Below are 15366 nucleotides of genomic sequence, written 5' to 3'. Positions count from 1 at the left end.
TAATTGTAAATTAGAGTAATTGTGCTTGCAGCTGTCAACACACCCACTCCCAGATCCCTAGGGAATAGGGTGTTATTTTTTCCCCAAGAGGAAAGCAAAAACAAAATTTGCATTTTTTTGACTGTACCACAAGGCATGTGGGATCTTAGTTCCTCCACCAGGGATGGAATCCGACAGAGCCCACTGCAGTAGAAGCATGAAGCATTAACTACCAGACTGCCAGGGAAGTCCCATTGCGTGTGAATCATAACGTATTTCCTGATTTGGCGTCAACATTCCCCTGGTGGCTCAGATGGTAAAGAATCCACCTGCAATGCAGGAGACCTGGGTTCAATCCCTGCGTGGGGAAGATCCCCTGGAGAAGGGAATGGCAACCCACTTAAGTAGTCTTGCCTGGAGAATTCCATGGATAGAGGAGTCTAGTGGGGTACAGACCATGGGGTCGCAAAGAGTCAGACATGACCGAGCAACTGACACTTTTTCAACACTTCCACTCAGCCTCTTTTGGCTTCAGCTGTGTTCTTGGTCTCCCTGGGTTATCTAATAACAGGAAGATCAGCTCCAGCCAAGAGTCCCATGATGTGGGCCAATGGGGTTCCCTTTCCTGTGTCCCTGTCTGGACCTAGGCAGTAGAGCAATTGCAAAGGCCACACACCTGGGAATGGCAGGGCCAGCTCAGGAGGCTCTGGTGTGCTTATATACTTGCAATTTTAGGAAGAGCACCTATGCTTCTACTAGGTTCTCAAAGGGGTATCCAGCCCAGTCAAGAGTTTCAGAACCACTGTGTTCAAGCTTTAGAAAAACAAAGACGCGCCATCCTGGGCTTGGTGCTGGGGAATTAAAGAACCACTTGTTTCTATTTCAGCAACTGTATTTTCCTGTGTGAATATTCAACCTCACTTCTCTCTTCCTTTGTCTCTTTACATCCTCAGTCCCTTGGTTGAAGAAAGAATTGGAAACACTCTTATGACTAAAGCCTTTTCTCCCTAGAAGAAAGATTTGTTGGAGGAGGTGCTAGAAACTATTTTTGAATTTTTTGAGTAGGCTCTTCCATTTTCTTCTGATTTGGTCTGCGAGCACAGACGTTGATAACTTGGCTAAGAGTCTGTGTGGTCAGAAATCACCTTAACGTGATCGTTAGTTATAGAATTAAGTGGTTGTCTTAAACATTGATTAAACTGAAAATCACTGTCTTAATGAGTCAAGATTGCTCCTTGGAGCTACCTGCTGACATTGGACAAATGGACACTTTCCAGGGTTCTTGTGTTGCTGAGTCCAAGCTTGGTCTGCTCACCACATGACAGGCCAATAAATCAGGAGATGAGGTGCTGAGGCAAGGAAGAGAGACTTTATTTGTAAAGTTGGGTGTCCAAGAAGATGGTGGACTACCATCTTATTGGGGCCTGGATGCTAGTTTCTTTTATGGAACAGAGACAGGGAGGACATGAGGAAGTAAAGTAAAAAGGCCATAAATCTTGCAAAATATCTCCTGGCTTGGCCAGCCTCGGGGAGGGGATGTGTTAATTCCTTCTTTCCTGCAGCCATTCACAGGTGGGCAGGGTCGGGTCGGGGTATTTCCCTGTGAGCTGATCAAAGACACTTTAGCTTAAAGTCAGGTAAAGGGGTGAGCTTCCCAGCGGGCTCTAGTGGTAAAGAATCTGCTTCCAGTGCAGGAGGCGAAAGAGATGAAGTTTCGATCCCTGGGTTGTGAAGATCCCCTGGAGAAGGAAATGGTAACCATTCCAGTATTCTTGTCTGGAGAATCCCGTGGACAGAGGAGCCTGGTCAGCTACAGTCCATAGGGTCAGAAAGAGTCGGACATGACTGAAGCAACTTAGTATATGCATGCAGAGGGGCAGAGTTGCCCGGGCAGGGAAAGCTTATAGCTGTAGAGAGCATCCTTTTAGTAACAAAGGCACAGAAGGCAAAGGTTAAAGAAACATATCCAACATGAAGTCAGATTCTGTTCTTCCCTGTTACACACAGCCTTATTCCCACTCCCTATCTCTTTGATTTCCACCAGGAAAACCAGGGATAGCAAGGGAGACCTAATTTCTCTTTTTTTAAAAAGTTAAGTGAAATTGCTCAGTTGTGTCCGACTCTTTGGGACCCCATGGACTGTAGCCTACCAGGCTCGTCTGTCCATGGGATTTTCCAGGCAAGAGTACTGGAGTGGGTTGCCATTTCCTTCTCCAGGAGATCTTCCCAACCCAGGGATTGAACCCAGGTCTCCCACATTGCAGGCAGACGCTTTACCTTCTGAGCCACCAGAGAAGTCCTCCCCCCCTTTTTTTTAAATTGAGGTATAATTGGCATGTAACATTGTATTAGTTTCAGGTGTTCTGTATAATGATTCGATATTTGTATACATTGCAAAATGATCACCACGCTAAGTCTAGCTACCATCTGTCACCACACAGTTACAAAATTTTTTTTCTTGTGCTGAGGACTCAAGATTTACTTTCTTAGCAACTTTCAAGTAATGAATAGAGTATTATTAACTATTATCAAACCAGTCCATCCTAAAGGAAATCAGTCCTGAATATTCATTGGAAGGACTGATGCTGAAGCTGAAACTCCAATACTTTGGCCACCTGATGCGAAGAGCTGACTCATTTGAAAAGACCCTGATGATGGGAAAGATTGAAGGTGGAAGAAGAGGGGATGACAGAGGATGAGATGGTTGGATGGCATTACTGACTCGATGGACATGAATTTGAGTCACCTCCAGGAGTTAGTGTTGGACAGGGAGGCTTGGCATGCTGCAGTCCATGGGGTTGCAAAGAGTTGGACATGACTGAGCAACTGAACTGAACTGAACTATTTTCACCATGCAACATAACATCCCAGGACTTATTTTGTAGCTGAAAGTTTGTACCTTTCCACCCCTTTCTCTTGTTTTATCCACCCCTCCCACTCCCCTCCCCCCTGGAAACGACCAATCTGTTCTCTGTATCTATGAGCTTGGTTTTCTGTTTTTGTTTTGTTTGGTTGATTCTCCAAATATAAGTGGGATCATGAGGTACTTGTGTTTCTCCATCTGATTTATTTCACTTACCATAAGGTCCTTAAGGTCCATCCATGTTGTTGCAAATGGCAAGATTTTATTTTTTATGGTTGGTTAGTATTCCAGTGTGTGTGTGTGTATGTGTATGTGTATGTATGTGTATGTGTGTGCATGCATGTGTATGTGTGTGAGTGTGTGTGTGTGTGTGTGTGTGACATCTTCTTTATCCTTTCAGTTATCAGTGGCCACTTGGGTTGTCTCCATATCTTCACTGTTATAGTAACTGCATTGAAGATGGGAGAACAGATATCTTTTTGATTTAGTGTTTTCATTTCCTTCAGATAAATATCCAGAAGTGGAATTCATAGATCATATGGTAGTTCTATTTTTAATTTTGGGGGGAACCTCCATACTGTTTCCCTTGGTAGCCTTAGCAGTTTACATCCCCACCGACAATGCAGAAGGATTTCCTTTTCCCCACATCTTAATTGACATGTGTTATTTTTCGTCTTTTTGGTGATAGCTATTTTAGCAGGTGTGAGGTGTTATCTAAGTGTGGTTTTAATTTGCATTTCCCTGATGATTTGTGATGGTGATGGTGAGCATTTTTTCACCTGCCTATTGGCTCTCTGTATGTCTTCTTTGGAAAATGGTCTATTCAGATCCTCTGTCCATTTTTTAACTGGATTGTTTGCTTTTTTTTTTTTTGCTGTTGAGTTGCATGGGTTCTTTATATATTTTGAATATTAGTCCCTTATCAAATTTATGATTTGCAAATATTTTCTTCCATTCAGTAGGTTGTCTTTTCATTTTGTTGGTGATTTCTTTTACTGTGCAGAAGGAGGACTTATTCTGCTGTGTTAAAAAAATGTCTTACATGGGTTTCCCTGGTGGCTCAGTGGTAAAGAATCCACCTGCTAATGCAGGAGACATGGGTTTGATCCCTGATCCAAGAAGATCCCACATATTGTGGAGCAACTAAGCCCATGTGCCACAACTATTAAGCCTGTGCTTTGGAGCCCAGGAGCTGCAACTACTGAAGCCTTGCACCCTAGAGTCTGTGCGCCACAGCAATAAAAGCCACCACAATGAGAAGCCCACAGACCGCAACTAGAGAGTAGCCCCGACTCGCCACAACCAGAGAAAGCCTGTGCAGCACAAGACCCAGCACAGCCCAAAATAAAATAATTTAAAAAGTCTTCCAGAGCAAGCTTTCTTTCCTAACACACACACACATACATACACACACTGTTGTCTACATAGGCTCTAGACTTCTCTGATGTTAATACCCATTAAGGATAGACTTGTGAATTTTAAGGTGGAGTCAACACTATTATGGACAACTAAGATATAAACAGTTCCTCAATGTATTTCCCAAAGCCATAATTGAGTGAAAAAACTGAATCATTTGTCTGTAGTGAGACATGTCTATCTGAGAAAGATCGCTAAGAGATGATATGTACAATTTTGGTTAAGAGTTACTGAACGAGAGGGTCACCAAAAGCTCCTCTAGTCCTAAGGAAGTTAATAAAGTCAGTTAAATTCAACTAAAAATTGAGAAGTCAAAGTAAGGTTAAGATTCTCTAGCCCATCTTTGCTTCACAGGTTTCCAACATTAAAACTCCCAAGCAAATGGATGAATTCATTGAGATCCAGAGTTCAACAGGAACTTGGTACCAGCGCTGGTTAGTCAGATTCAAGACCACTTTCAAGCAGGTATGTTTGGAGACCTGGGGTGGGTGAGAGGGCAGCTCTATGGTGATCTGTAACGACAGTGGATGAGGAATAGAGGTTTTGAACATGCCCGTCCACCCAAGACACTGTGATGGGCAGGAAGGAACATTTGGGTCCTATCCCACACCGACCTGTAACTCCTGTGAACCCTGAACCATGAAGTGTTTAATCCTTAGTTTCTTTTCTTTGCTCTTCTTTCCAAAGGCAGAGATTTTGAATGGAGATACAATGTCTAGTCTGAGAAAGCACCTTTCTTTCTAGCACCTTCTTCTTTTTTTGGTTTGAGAGTTATTTTTTATTCAGTGGGAATTTTTAGGACTTCAAGCCCAGGAAGTAGCAGCTCAAGTAACTCTGAGAGAGCTAGCCAAGGAGGCGAGGATGGGGGAAGCCAGATATATAGGAGTTTTGCAACAAAGGGCAGGTAGTCTGACCATCAAAAATTTATTGTTAATGAAAGAAAACTAGATATGTCAAGTTAAAGAATTTAGTGTTTTTCCATGCCTGGGAAGGTGCAAAAGTCTGGGCTCACTGAAATTATTCCTTTTATATGCACCTCAGCTTTCTGGGGCCAATGTCCGTCCTGTGTTTTCACATTCTGAGTTTCCTCAGGGCTCACCATGGGGAGTGGCTGCAGTCTGGTGGCTGCTAAAAGGCAGGTATTCTTTTCCCTTCTGAGTTCCCTCCGGGCTCACAGGCTCAGCTTCTGGTGATGGCTGTGGTCACTGATGACTGTGACATCCTTTGTTTACCAATATGACAGGCAGTATTCCACTTATCAGTTCTTTCTCTTGGTCCGAAATTCAATCCACATTGGGGAGACATTTCAGGATCAATTTTTGTCCCACAGTTCTGGGACTCTCATCCTAGATCAGGTGAAAATTCTTGCTGATATGCCACTCCAGTGGCACTTTCTCTTTAAATAAACCATAGAAAGAAGGAAGTGAGTGAAAGAAAGGACCCCTTTAAGGTTTGTTGGTGATCTCTGAGAAAGTCTTTATGAAGGTCAAGGCCATTTCTCCAGAGAAGTGGTCCTATGAGACAAACCAACTGTCAAACACTCAGGCAGTCAACGGCCAGAGTCTACTGAGCCTGGATAACCTTCTTGGTGCAGGGTGGTTCAGTGTTTGAAACAGCATCCATTCCCACTGGTGGGGAGAAGAGCTCAAGGCTACTCAGCACCTTGACATCCCCACTCACTGCGCTTTTGGTCACATGCATCGTTTTGTTCGTGGATGCTACAGGACTGTTAGACTATGACACCAACTAATAAGAACAGAAGAGGGTTTCTTGTTCCTTGAGCAGAATTGCTGCCTCTGGAAGACAATTGCTGTGTGTTCTGTCCGTGGGTTCCTAGGCAATTTAATAGAGAATCTTAAAAAGGGTCTCTTCCAAGAAACATGTTTCTGCCTTTAACCACCCATCTCTGCTGTCGGTTATAGGTCTGGGAAAATGCTCTATACTGTGTGATGGGGCCCTACAGGATGAACACGCTGATTCTGGCTGTGGTCTGGTTTACCATGGCTTTAAGGTAAGTTCTGTCTTCCTTAAGTTCATTAATTAATAAAAAGCTATGACAAACATAGACAGTGTAGTGCTGGAGAGGATTCTTGAGAGTCCCTTGGACAGCAAGGAAATCAAACCAGTCAATCCTAAAGGAAATCAACCCTTCATGAGAAGGACAGATGCTGAAGCTGAAGCTCCAATACTTTGGCCACCTGATGTGAAGAGCTGACTCACTGGAAAAGACCCTGATGCTGGGAAGGATTGAAGGCGGGAGGACCAGATGGGCAACAGAGGATGAGATGGTTGGATGGCATTACCAACTTAATGGACATGAGTTTGAGCAAACTTTGGGAGATAGTGAAGGACAGGGGAGCCTGGTGTGCTGCAGTCCATGGGACTGCAAAGAGTCAGACCCAACTTAGCAACTGAACAAAAAGTTCATTAATTTTCTTATGCTTCCCATGCCTCATCTGTTCGTTGAGGGTTACCGTTGATTCTAACTCATGTAGAGTCTGTGTCAGATTGGATGTTTTTGGCTATGACAGGCAACCCACACTAGTGGCTTCTACAACGAGGCAATTTCTGATCCTTTGTAACAAGAATTCTATGGAGAGGTAGCCTCCAGGTGGGGATTCAGCCTCAGGCTAGTTCTCATCTGCTAGCAAGATGCCTGCAATTGCTCTCGGCATTCTCAGACATGGAAAAGTGTCCCAGTGAGGAAGAGGCTGCCTTTCTCTGAGATTGATTTTTTAAAAATAATTTTTTTTACTTGGTTACTGCATGTGGGATCTTTGGTCTTAATTATAGCATGCAGAATCTTTAGTTGCTGCATGGGGGATTTTTTTTTTTTTTTAGTGCAGCTTGCAAAGTCTTAGTTATGGTGTATGGGATCTAGTTACCTGACCTGGACCCCTGCCTTGGGAGGATGTGGAGTGTTAGCCACCAGGGAAGTCCCTGAGCTCCACTTTTTAGCATCAAGGAAACCTTTCTCATCTTCCCTGATGGCTCAGATGGTAAAGAATTTGCCTGCAATGCAAGAGACCTGGGGTTCGATCCCCAGGTCGGGAAGATCCCCTGGAGAAGGAAATGGCAACCCACTCCAGTATTCTTGCCTGGAGAATCCCATGGAGAGAGTAGCTTGGCGGGCTACAGTCCATGGGTTCATAAAGAGTTGGACATGGCTGAGCGACTAACACTTGCACTTCAAACCTCTCTCAGAAGCCACCAGCAGACTCTCCCCACCCCACATTGTATTAGCCAAATGTGTGTCACATGCTTTAGGGTCAGACTAGCCACTGGTGAATGGGATGTGATTTCCCAATGACTTCAGACTAATCAGGATTTGCCTCTCAGCTGATGATACCGTTAGCTTTCCTGAGCATTGACATCCAAACAGAATCAACTTCCTGTTCCCAAGGAAGAAGCAGGGAATGAATGCTGGGTCAAGAACTGTCAGTGTCCTTGTGAATATTAAATGGAGAAAACAGAGCACCTTTGCAATAATATCCACAGCAATGAAGTAAATGAAATATAACGTGATTGATGATTAGCTGGCTCCTCTCTGAAATAGTAGTCTCTCACCCTAGTCATTTTATTTGCCTCCGGATAACATGACCCTTCTTTCTGTGCCAGTTTTGGGGACCATTTATAGTGTTAAAAGGCTGTTCCATTGTCTGTATAAAGTGCTTGCAATTGTTTCTGGCACATCAGTGAGTGCTCAGTAAATTGCTATTATCAACTAAAATCTTTTGATGAGATTTTAAACTTTCATCTATGAAGTTATTTTGTTCACCACCGCCCACGGCCAAAGACACAGTCCCCTCAACCCAGGAAATTCAATTGGCTTTAATGACCTCTTGGATTATGGGAGGAATGTGGGAAGACCTGCTTTTTCCAATATCTAACCAAGTGTCTTCCAATAGATATTGATGGAGACCCAAACAGTCTCTTTACCAAACAGGTAAAGGTAGAAGCAGACTACTCACTTCCACTTGTCCCATCTAAGCTAGACGAGAACATAGAACATTTCAGAAGCTAAAATGGTAGACCCTTGGATCCAATTCACTGAAAGTTTTAAGATATTTCCTTATGTCTGATTTAATTTTGTCAAGTAGGTAATGACTTTCCAATGTTGGAACCTCAGAGAGATCTGGTCTCCCTTCCTTCCCCCTCTACTTACTCCCTTCTGCCTCCTCTCTGTAATTATCTTTTATTTTCCTATTTATCATGCTAGTATTTCATTTTGCAAACTTAAGCAAATATATGTATATTTACAAATTTCTTTATTGTTTTATTATGAGAAGGAACTGCAAGAAAGCAGTTTTGCATTTCCTTTTTGCATTCAACAATATATTCTGGAGCTCTCTCATACTGCTAGATAGAGACTTACATTCTTTTTTACAGTGGCATAGAATGTATGCATAGCTCTCCACACTACAACTCTACACTTTATTCAACCAGGACCCTGTTGCCAGATTGTTGGGAAGTTTTCAGACATTTGTTATTGCAAACAGCGCCATAATGAGTCACTCTTTGTGGGCTCCCTTGTGTTGGACAAGTTAATCAGTGGAATAGCTTCCTAGAAATGGAATTATGGAGTCAAAAGGAGATAAATCCATCAGTCATTGTAGGCGCTGACCAATTCTCCTCGAGATAGTATTGCAAAATGCTGTCCTCTTCCCAACAATGCATAAGAGCACCTGTTTACCTGCAGCCTCACCAGCAGAGTTTTTGCAAACTTCAAGGTTTTGAGTCTGGTGGGCGAGAATGATAACACAGTGTGGTTTTAATTTTCACTTTTTGGGTTATGGGTGGGATGGAGCATCCTTTTTATATGCTTCATGGCCTTTTTTTTTGAGTTGTCATCTTGAGATTTTAGGTATAAAATATCATCTGTAAATACAGTTTTATTGCTTGCTTTGTACCTTCATATTCCTGTGTTCTTTTTCTTGTGTAGCAGAGTTAGCTAAGACTAACTTAGTTAACTGAGTTAGCTAACACTACAACATAGTATTAAATAGTAGTGATGATATGGGTATCCTGGTCTTATTTCTTATGTTAGCGGGAGTGACTACAGTGTTTTCCCCATTGAAAGATCCTTTCTTTTGAGTTGAGATATATTTATATATACTTTGGGCTTCCCTGGTGGCTCAGTCAGTAAAGAACTTGCCTGAAGTACCAGAGAGCTGAGCTCAATCCCTGGGTCAGGAAGATCTCCTGGAGGAGGGCAAGGCAACCCACTTGGTATTCTTGCCTGGGTAATCCCATGGACAGAGGAGCCTGGTGGGCTACAGTCCATGGGGTTGCAAGAGTCAGACATGACTTAGCAACTAAACCACCAGCACTATATATATTTTTACATGCTAAGGAAGTATGCATGAATTTTTAATCTATTGGTATTTTAATCAAGAATGCATGTTGTTTTTTCATCAAGTGCCTTTTTGGCATCTTTGGAGATGGTTGTGATTTTTTTCCATTAGATCTATTTATATGAGTTATATTTTCTAATGAACCACACTGACTCATTTAAAATGGGCTTGATTTGCGTCATATCAGGAATGCAGACTCTGATGGTGTTGCTGCTCCAATATTCTGTCTTCTCTATTACAGCTACTATGGGCTGACAGTTTGGTTCCCTGACATGATCCGGTATTTTCAAGATGAAGCATACAAGTCCAAAATGAAGGTGTTTCACAACGAGCACGTGTACGGTGTCACAATCAACTTCACGATGGAAAATCAGATTCACCAGCACGGGAAACTTGTGAATGACAAGTAAGTGCGGGACCATGAGCTTTCCTTAGATCAAGAGGACTGTGTGTGGGTACTGTCTTGCTGAGGGAGGCGTTGGCAAGACAAGAATTCTTGAGACTGGTAGAATATCACACTGCCTCAGCAGCCAGAGACTCTACAGTGCCCCCTGGTGGCCCTGTCTATACCGTGCGGTCCTCCATCATCCTGGCTAGGGTTGATTGATCAAGGAGGGTCAACCAGACGATCTTTCCTGAAACCTCACACCTTTATTGGTGATGCACAGAGAGCCCCTCAATGATGCCTGCCGGGAGGGAGGGCCCAGAGGTCCGGCACCAACTCACAGCCTGACTCTTGAGCTTTTTCTTTGATTCTGGATGCTTCTTCAAAAGCAAATCCAGAGGCTAATATGACACTATTTTATGATATTCTTTCACCTATTATTAGCTTCCCCGAAAGCTCAATGGGTAAAGAATCCTCCTGGGATGCATGAGATGTGGGTTTGATCCCTGGGTCAGGAAAATTCTACCTCCAAGTGTCTATTGGCATGGCCCATTGCCACCAAAAGTGTTGCTGTCCTTTGAGGGAAAAATTAGTGCAGTGTTAGAAAAGTCCTGCCCGTATCCTCTTCAGGACTTCCCTGGTGGCTCAGTGGTAAAGAATCCATCTGCAATGCAGGAGACACAGGAGAGATGGGCTCAATCCCTGGGTCAGGAAGATCTCCTGGTGAAGGAAATGGCAGCCCACTCCAGTATTCTTGCCTGGAGAATCCCATGGACAGAGGAACCTGGCAGGCTACATACTCCATAGGATCGCAAAGAGTTGGATGTGACAGCGCACTCGCAGACAGACCTCTTCTTGTCTGTTTGACTCTTGCTCTCTCTACTCCTGGAACACTGAGATGGATAGTCCAGACCGCTGGGCTTTAAGAATGCCTGCTTGAGGTTGTCTCCAATGGCCCCAATGGGTCAGGACAGCGCACTGTTCCCTCCAAGCCACGTGATCCACTAAGCTGAGCGTTTTCATCTCTGCCATTTGCCGTCTTGAATTATCCTTAGCAAGTTCACTGGGTCAGGGGAGGGCTACACCGGAAACCCCACAGCCAGGTAGTTCAGTGTCAGTGATAGACACTTCCCACTGACTCTTAGCTACTGTGGGAAAGAAGTCTGGATGAAGTCCAAGAAGGGGGCCTTGGGCCGTCTAGTCCATATGTTACTGGCCAGACTTTAGCAAATGTTCTCTGTTATTTAGGATGAGAAAGAAAGTGTGACATGAAAAGAAGAATGTTATTTCTATAAATATAAGGCCTTTGAGGAAGGAAAGTTAGGAGTGACTATCAGTAGACATGGAATTCAGATTTTCAGATGATGTTTTAAAATGCCAAGGCTCAGTCACAAACATCTCCACGTTTACATGCCCATGTGTGCACATGCCCTCACTGGGGACACTTGGGTCACTGGAATCTGCTGAGAGTGGCCACTGCAAGGATGGCAGTTCCAAGGCTGGTGGTTGGTGGTGGATGGTAATCCCCCCAGGATTTCTCACTGTCAGGGCTGTTCAATATAAACCCAGAGATCTTGCATTGGCATTGCCAAGGAAGAGATGTTGCCCTTCTTGGGACTTCCCTGGCGATCCAGCGGTTAAGAATCCCCCTTCCAATGCAGGGGATGATCCCTACATTGATGATGATCAGGTTTGATCCCTGCTCCAGGAAGTAAGATCCTACATGCCCTGAGGCATTTGAGCACTAGAGGAAAAAAAAAAAGCCTGTGTTTTTCAGGAAGACCTAGTACAGCTGTCTCCCCCACCCCTGCTGCCAAAAAAAAGACGAAGAAGAAATGTTGCCTTCTTTATTAGAATGCTTTTAATTGTTAAAAAGTAAGGGATGTTATAGATGGCTAGATATCCCTGTGATATGATGTTATTCCGTGCAGAGATGAATTCACTAAAAGACTTCATCTGTGAAGTTGCCTTTGTTCAGTGACACTCTATTGTGGTGTTACTATAACAGTGATGGTGATGACAATGATAAGAAGGCTGGTTATTTAGTAGATAATCTCATGTGTTGTTGTTCAGTCACTAAGTCGTATCTGACTCTTTGTGACCCCGTGAACTGTGAACTGCAGCACACCAGGCTTTCCTGTCCTTCACTATCTCTCGGAGTTTGTTCAAACTCATGTCCATTGAGTCGGTGATGTCATCTAACCATCTCATCCTTTGCCATTCCCTTCTTCTTCTGCCTTCAATCTTTCCCAGCATCAGGGTCTTTTCCAGTGAGTTGGCTCTTTGCATCAGGTGGCCAAGGTATTGGAGCTTCAGTTTCAGCATGTCCTTCCAATGAATATTCAGGATTGATTTCCTTAGGGATTGACTGGTTTGATTTCCTTGCTGTCCAAGGGACTCCCAAGAGTCTTCTCTAGCACCACAATTGAAAAAAAAGAACGTGGGTGTGTTTGTTTTTCTTGAATTATGCTGCCATCTGCTGGTCACAAACTAGAAAACACCTCACCTGTGGGAATCGTGAGCCTCTTTACAAGTTAAATTCTTCACATTCGTTAGCATTGTCTGCACTCTTACCGGTAGTCCCCTTTTGACTTTATCCACACTTTGCTGATTTAAAATCTAGGTAAAATTATTTACTTTATTAACTACCACACATGGGGGAAGATTACTTTTAGCAGGGAGAGCAAAGAGAAAGAAAGTCAATCTAGAAGACAGAAGGTTGATTTCACGCATCACAGTGACATGCTACACACGCATGTCACACATGCTACACACACAGTTAAAAGCTCTTTTTAGTGGGGCATTAGTAAACATTTTCTTCATATACAGTGGGTGTGTTTCAGGGCAATAACGCCCCGTGAAGCTGCCAAGGGTGGGAAATGTGTTAAACGTACCTCTGGCTTCAGCTCTGAGGAAGTAGCCAAGACTTGGGGGTCTAGGTTCCAAGCCTTGATAGGTCGGTGACTAGCAGAACACTCTCTGACCTGTGTAAGCCTCTGATTGCACGTCAGAAAGCCATAATATTGAGATAGAATGTCCATCATGCTTCAGGGTTGCTGAAATTGTTGTTGTTGTTTAGTTGCTAAGTTGTGTCTGACTCTTTTGCGACCCCATGGACTGTAGCCTGACAGGCTCCTCTGTCCATGGCATTTCCCACACAGGAATACTGGGGTGTGTTGCCATTTCCTTCTCCAAGGTATCTTCCTGACCCAGGGATCGAACCCATGTCTTCTTTGCCACAGAGCCACCAGGGAAGCCCAATACTAGAATACCTCAGCATAGTTTAGTAATTTAATCTAGGTTCTGCGTAGTTCTGTAGAGCTTCTTCCTGAATGTCTTACAGCTGTGCCTGCGTGCGTAGTCCATTGCTTCAGGCAGTGTCCGACTTTTTGCGACCCCACGGACTGTAGCCCTCCAGGCTTCTCTGTCCGTGGGATTCCCCAGGCAAAGATCCTGGAGTGGGTTGCCATGTCCTCCTCCAGGGGATCTTCCCTATCCAGGAATCAAACCTGCATCTCCTGCACTGCAGGTAGATTCTTACGCACTGAAGCACGTGGGAAGCCCATTTTACAACTAATTAGCGGCTAAAAATGGGGTTGCTGCTCTTCCATCAGACCTTTACCCAGATTATTATTGCAGATCAACAGAAATCCTGTTGATCTGGGGATGTTTGATCTGAGCTCTTTTATTAGTTCTAATAGCCCTGTCATCTGCCAATAGCAATTGTTTTGTCTCCTATTCTTTTTTATTACATCATAAAATATATCAAATATACAAAGAATCGAGAATAACACAACAACCCTATTCAGAGCACCTAGCTTTGTAAAATCATAAACTATGCTACACTTCCGTTGTGGCTCAGCTGGTCAAGAGTCCACCTGCAGCGCGGGAGACCTGGGTTCGATCCCTGGGTGGGAAAGATCCCCTGGAGAAGGGAAAGGCTACCTACTCCTGCATTCTGGTCTGGAGAATTCCATGTACTATATAGTTCATGGGGTCACAAAGAGTTAGACACGACTGAGCGACTTTCACAGTGACTTCAGGTTTTAATATAGATTAAACATCACTCACTCGGTTGCTCTTTTTGATGTTGTTTTTCTTCCTCCCAAGGAGTAATGATCACCACGGTCATAGATTTGGTGTTTTACATGCATGTGTGTTTTTATACTTTCCCGTATATTTATGTATCTGCAGACACTATACAGCCTTCTTTTGAGTGCTTTAAATTTTAGGTAAATCACGCTTTGTTATAGATGTGACTATATAATTCTCATACTATAAATTTTGCAATTAGGGTTTTTTTTGTTATTTTTAGGCCATTTACTTCTTTTATTTTAAATATTTTTAATTGAGGTGTAGTTGATGTACAGTATTGTGTTGATTATAATGTCAGAGCTATGGGTATCCTGACTTCGGTGGGAGTAATTTGGGTATCTTACTTTCAAGTATGATACTTGCTATATGTTTTTGATTGGTCTTCTTTATAAAGTTAAGGAAATTATCTTTTAAGTATGTTGAGAGTTTTTATCATGAAAGCATATTGAATCTGTCACACGTTTTCCTGCATCTATTATGACAATCATTTGGCTTTCTCCATGGACCTATTAATATGATAGATTAAAGTAATATTTTTCTGGATATTCAACTGTACTTAATTCTTGGGATATATCTTAATCATTCCATTTGACTTTTTTAAAATGGCAATACATCAACAAATTTGATTTACTAATATTCTTTTTTGTGTTGTTTAGATGTTTATAGCCATTTTATTCATAACTGTCAAAATGTGGAGGCAACACACATGTCCTTTACTTTTATTTTCTACAAAAAATTGTGCCAATATTTCAGATTGGATTTCAACTTATTATTTTGTTAAGACTATTTTCAGAGCTCTTTAGGTTCACGAAATTGAGAGGAAGCCACAGAGATGTCCCATATACCATCTGTCAGAACTACCCTATTATCTAGCAATGATCCAAGATGTTCTTAAGTAGGTGAATGGATAAATCAACTGTGGTACATACTGGCCCTGGAATATTATTTAGTGCCAAAGAAGTAAGGGATCATGTCATAAAAAGACATTGAGAAATCTAAATGCATGTTCCTAAGTGAAAGAAACCTCTCTAAAAAGGCTGCATCCTTATGATTTCAACTATATGTTATTCCGAAAAAGGCAAAACCATGCAAATCGGTGGTTGCCAGAGGCTAGGGGGGAGAGAAGTATGGATAAGTAAGCAGAGCACAGTGAAAATAGTCTGCATGGTACCGCAGCGATGGATGCATTTGCTAAAATCCAGTTGGCACTGATCATAAAGAATCTGCCTGCCAATACAGGAGATGAAAGAGATGTGGGTTTGACCCCTGGGTCT

General features: G+C 42.9%; 1 protein-coding gene across 4 annotated transcripts in view; it reads left to right on the top strand.

Moving 5' to 3' along the window:
• The window catches only part of SV2B (synaptic vesicle glycoprotein 2B), a 230066-nt gene that overhangs the window by 189940 nt on the left and 24760 nt on the right, over positions 1–15366 (top strand). For all 4 annotated transcript variants that reach the window (XM_043922495.1, XM_043922498.1, XM_043922496.1 and 1 more), the window contains 3 exons: positions 4613–4723; positions 6181–6269; positions 9854–10018. In XM_043922495.1, the coding sequence (XP_043778430.1) occupies positions 4613–4723; positions 6181–6269; positions 9854–10018 (365 nt within the window). The remainder of the gene's footprint in view (positions 1–4612; positions 4724–6180; positions 6270–9853; positions 10019–15366) is intronic.

Source organism: Cervus elaphus, chromosome 13 (genome assembly GCF_910594005.1).
Source record: "Cervus elaphus chromosome 13, mCerEla1.1, whole genome shotgun sequence".
NCBI classification, from domain to species: domain Eukaryota; kingdom Metazoa; phylum Chordata; class Mammalia; order Artiodactyla; family Cervidae; genus Cervus; species Cervus elaphus.
The sequence above is the reverse complement of the archived record's forward strand: the minus strand, read 5'-3'. Positions and strand labels throughout refer to the sequence as shown.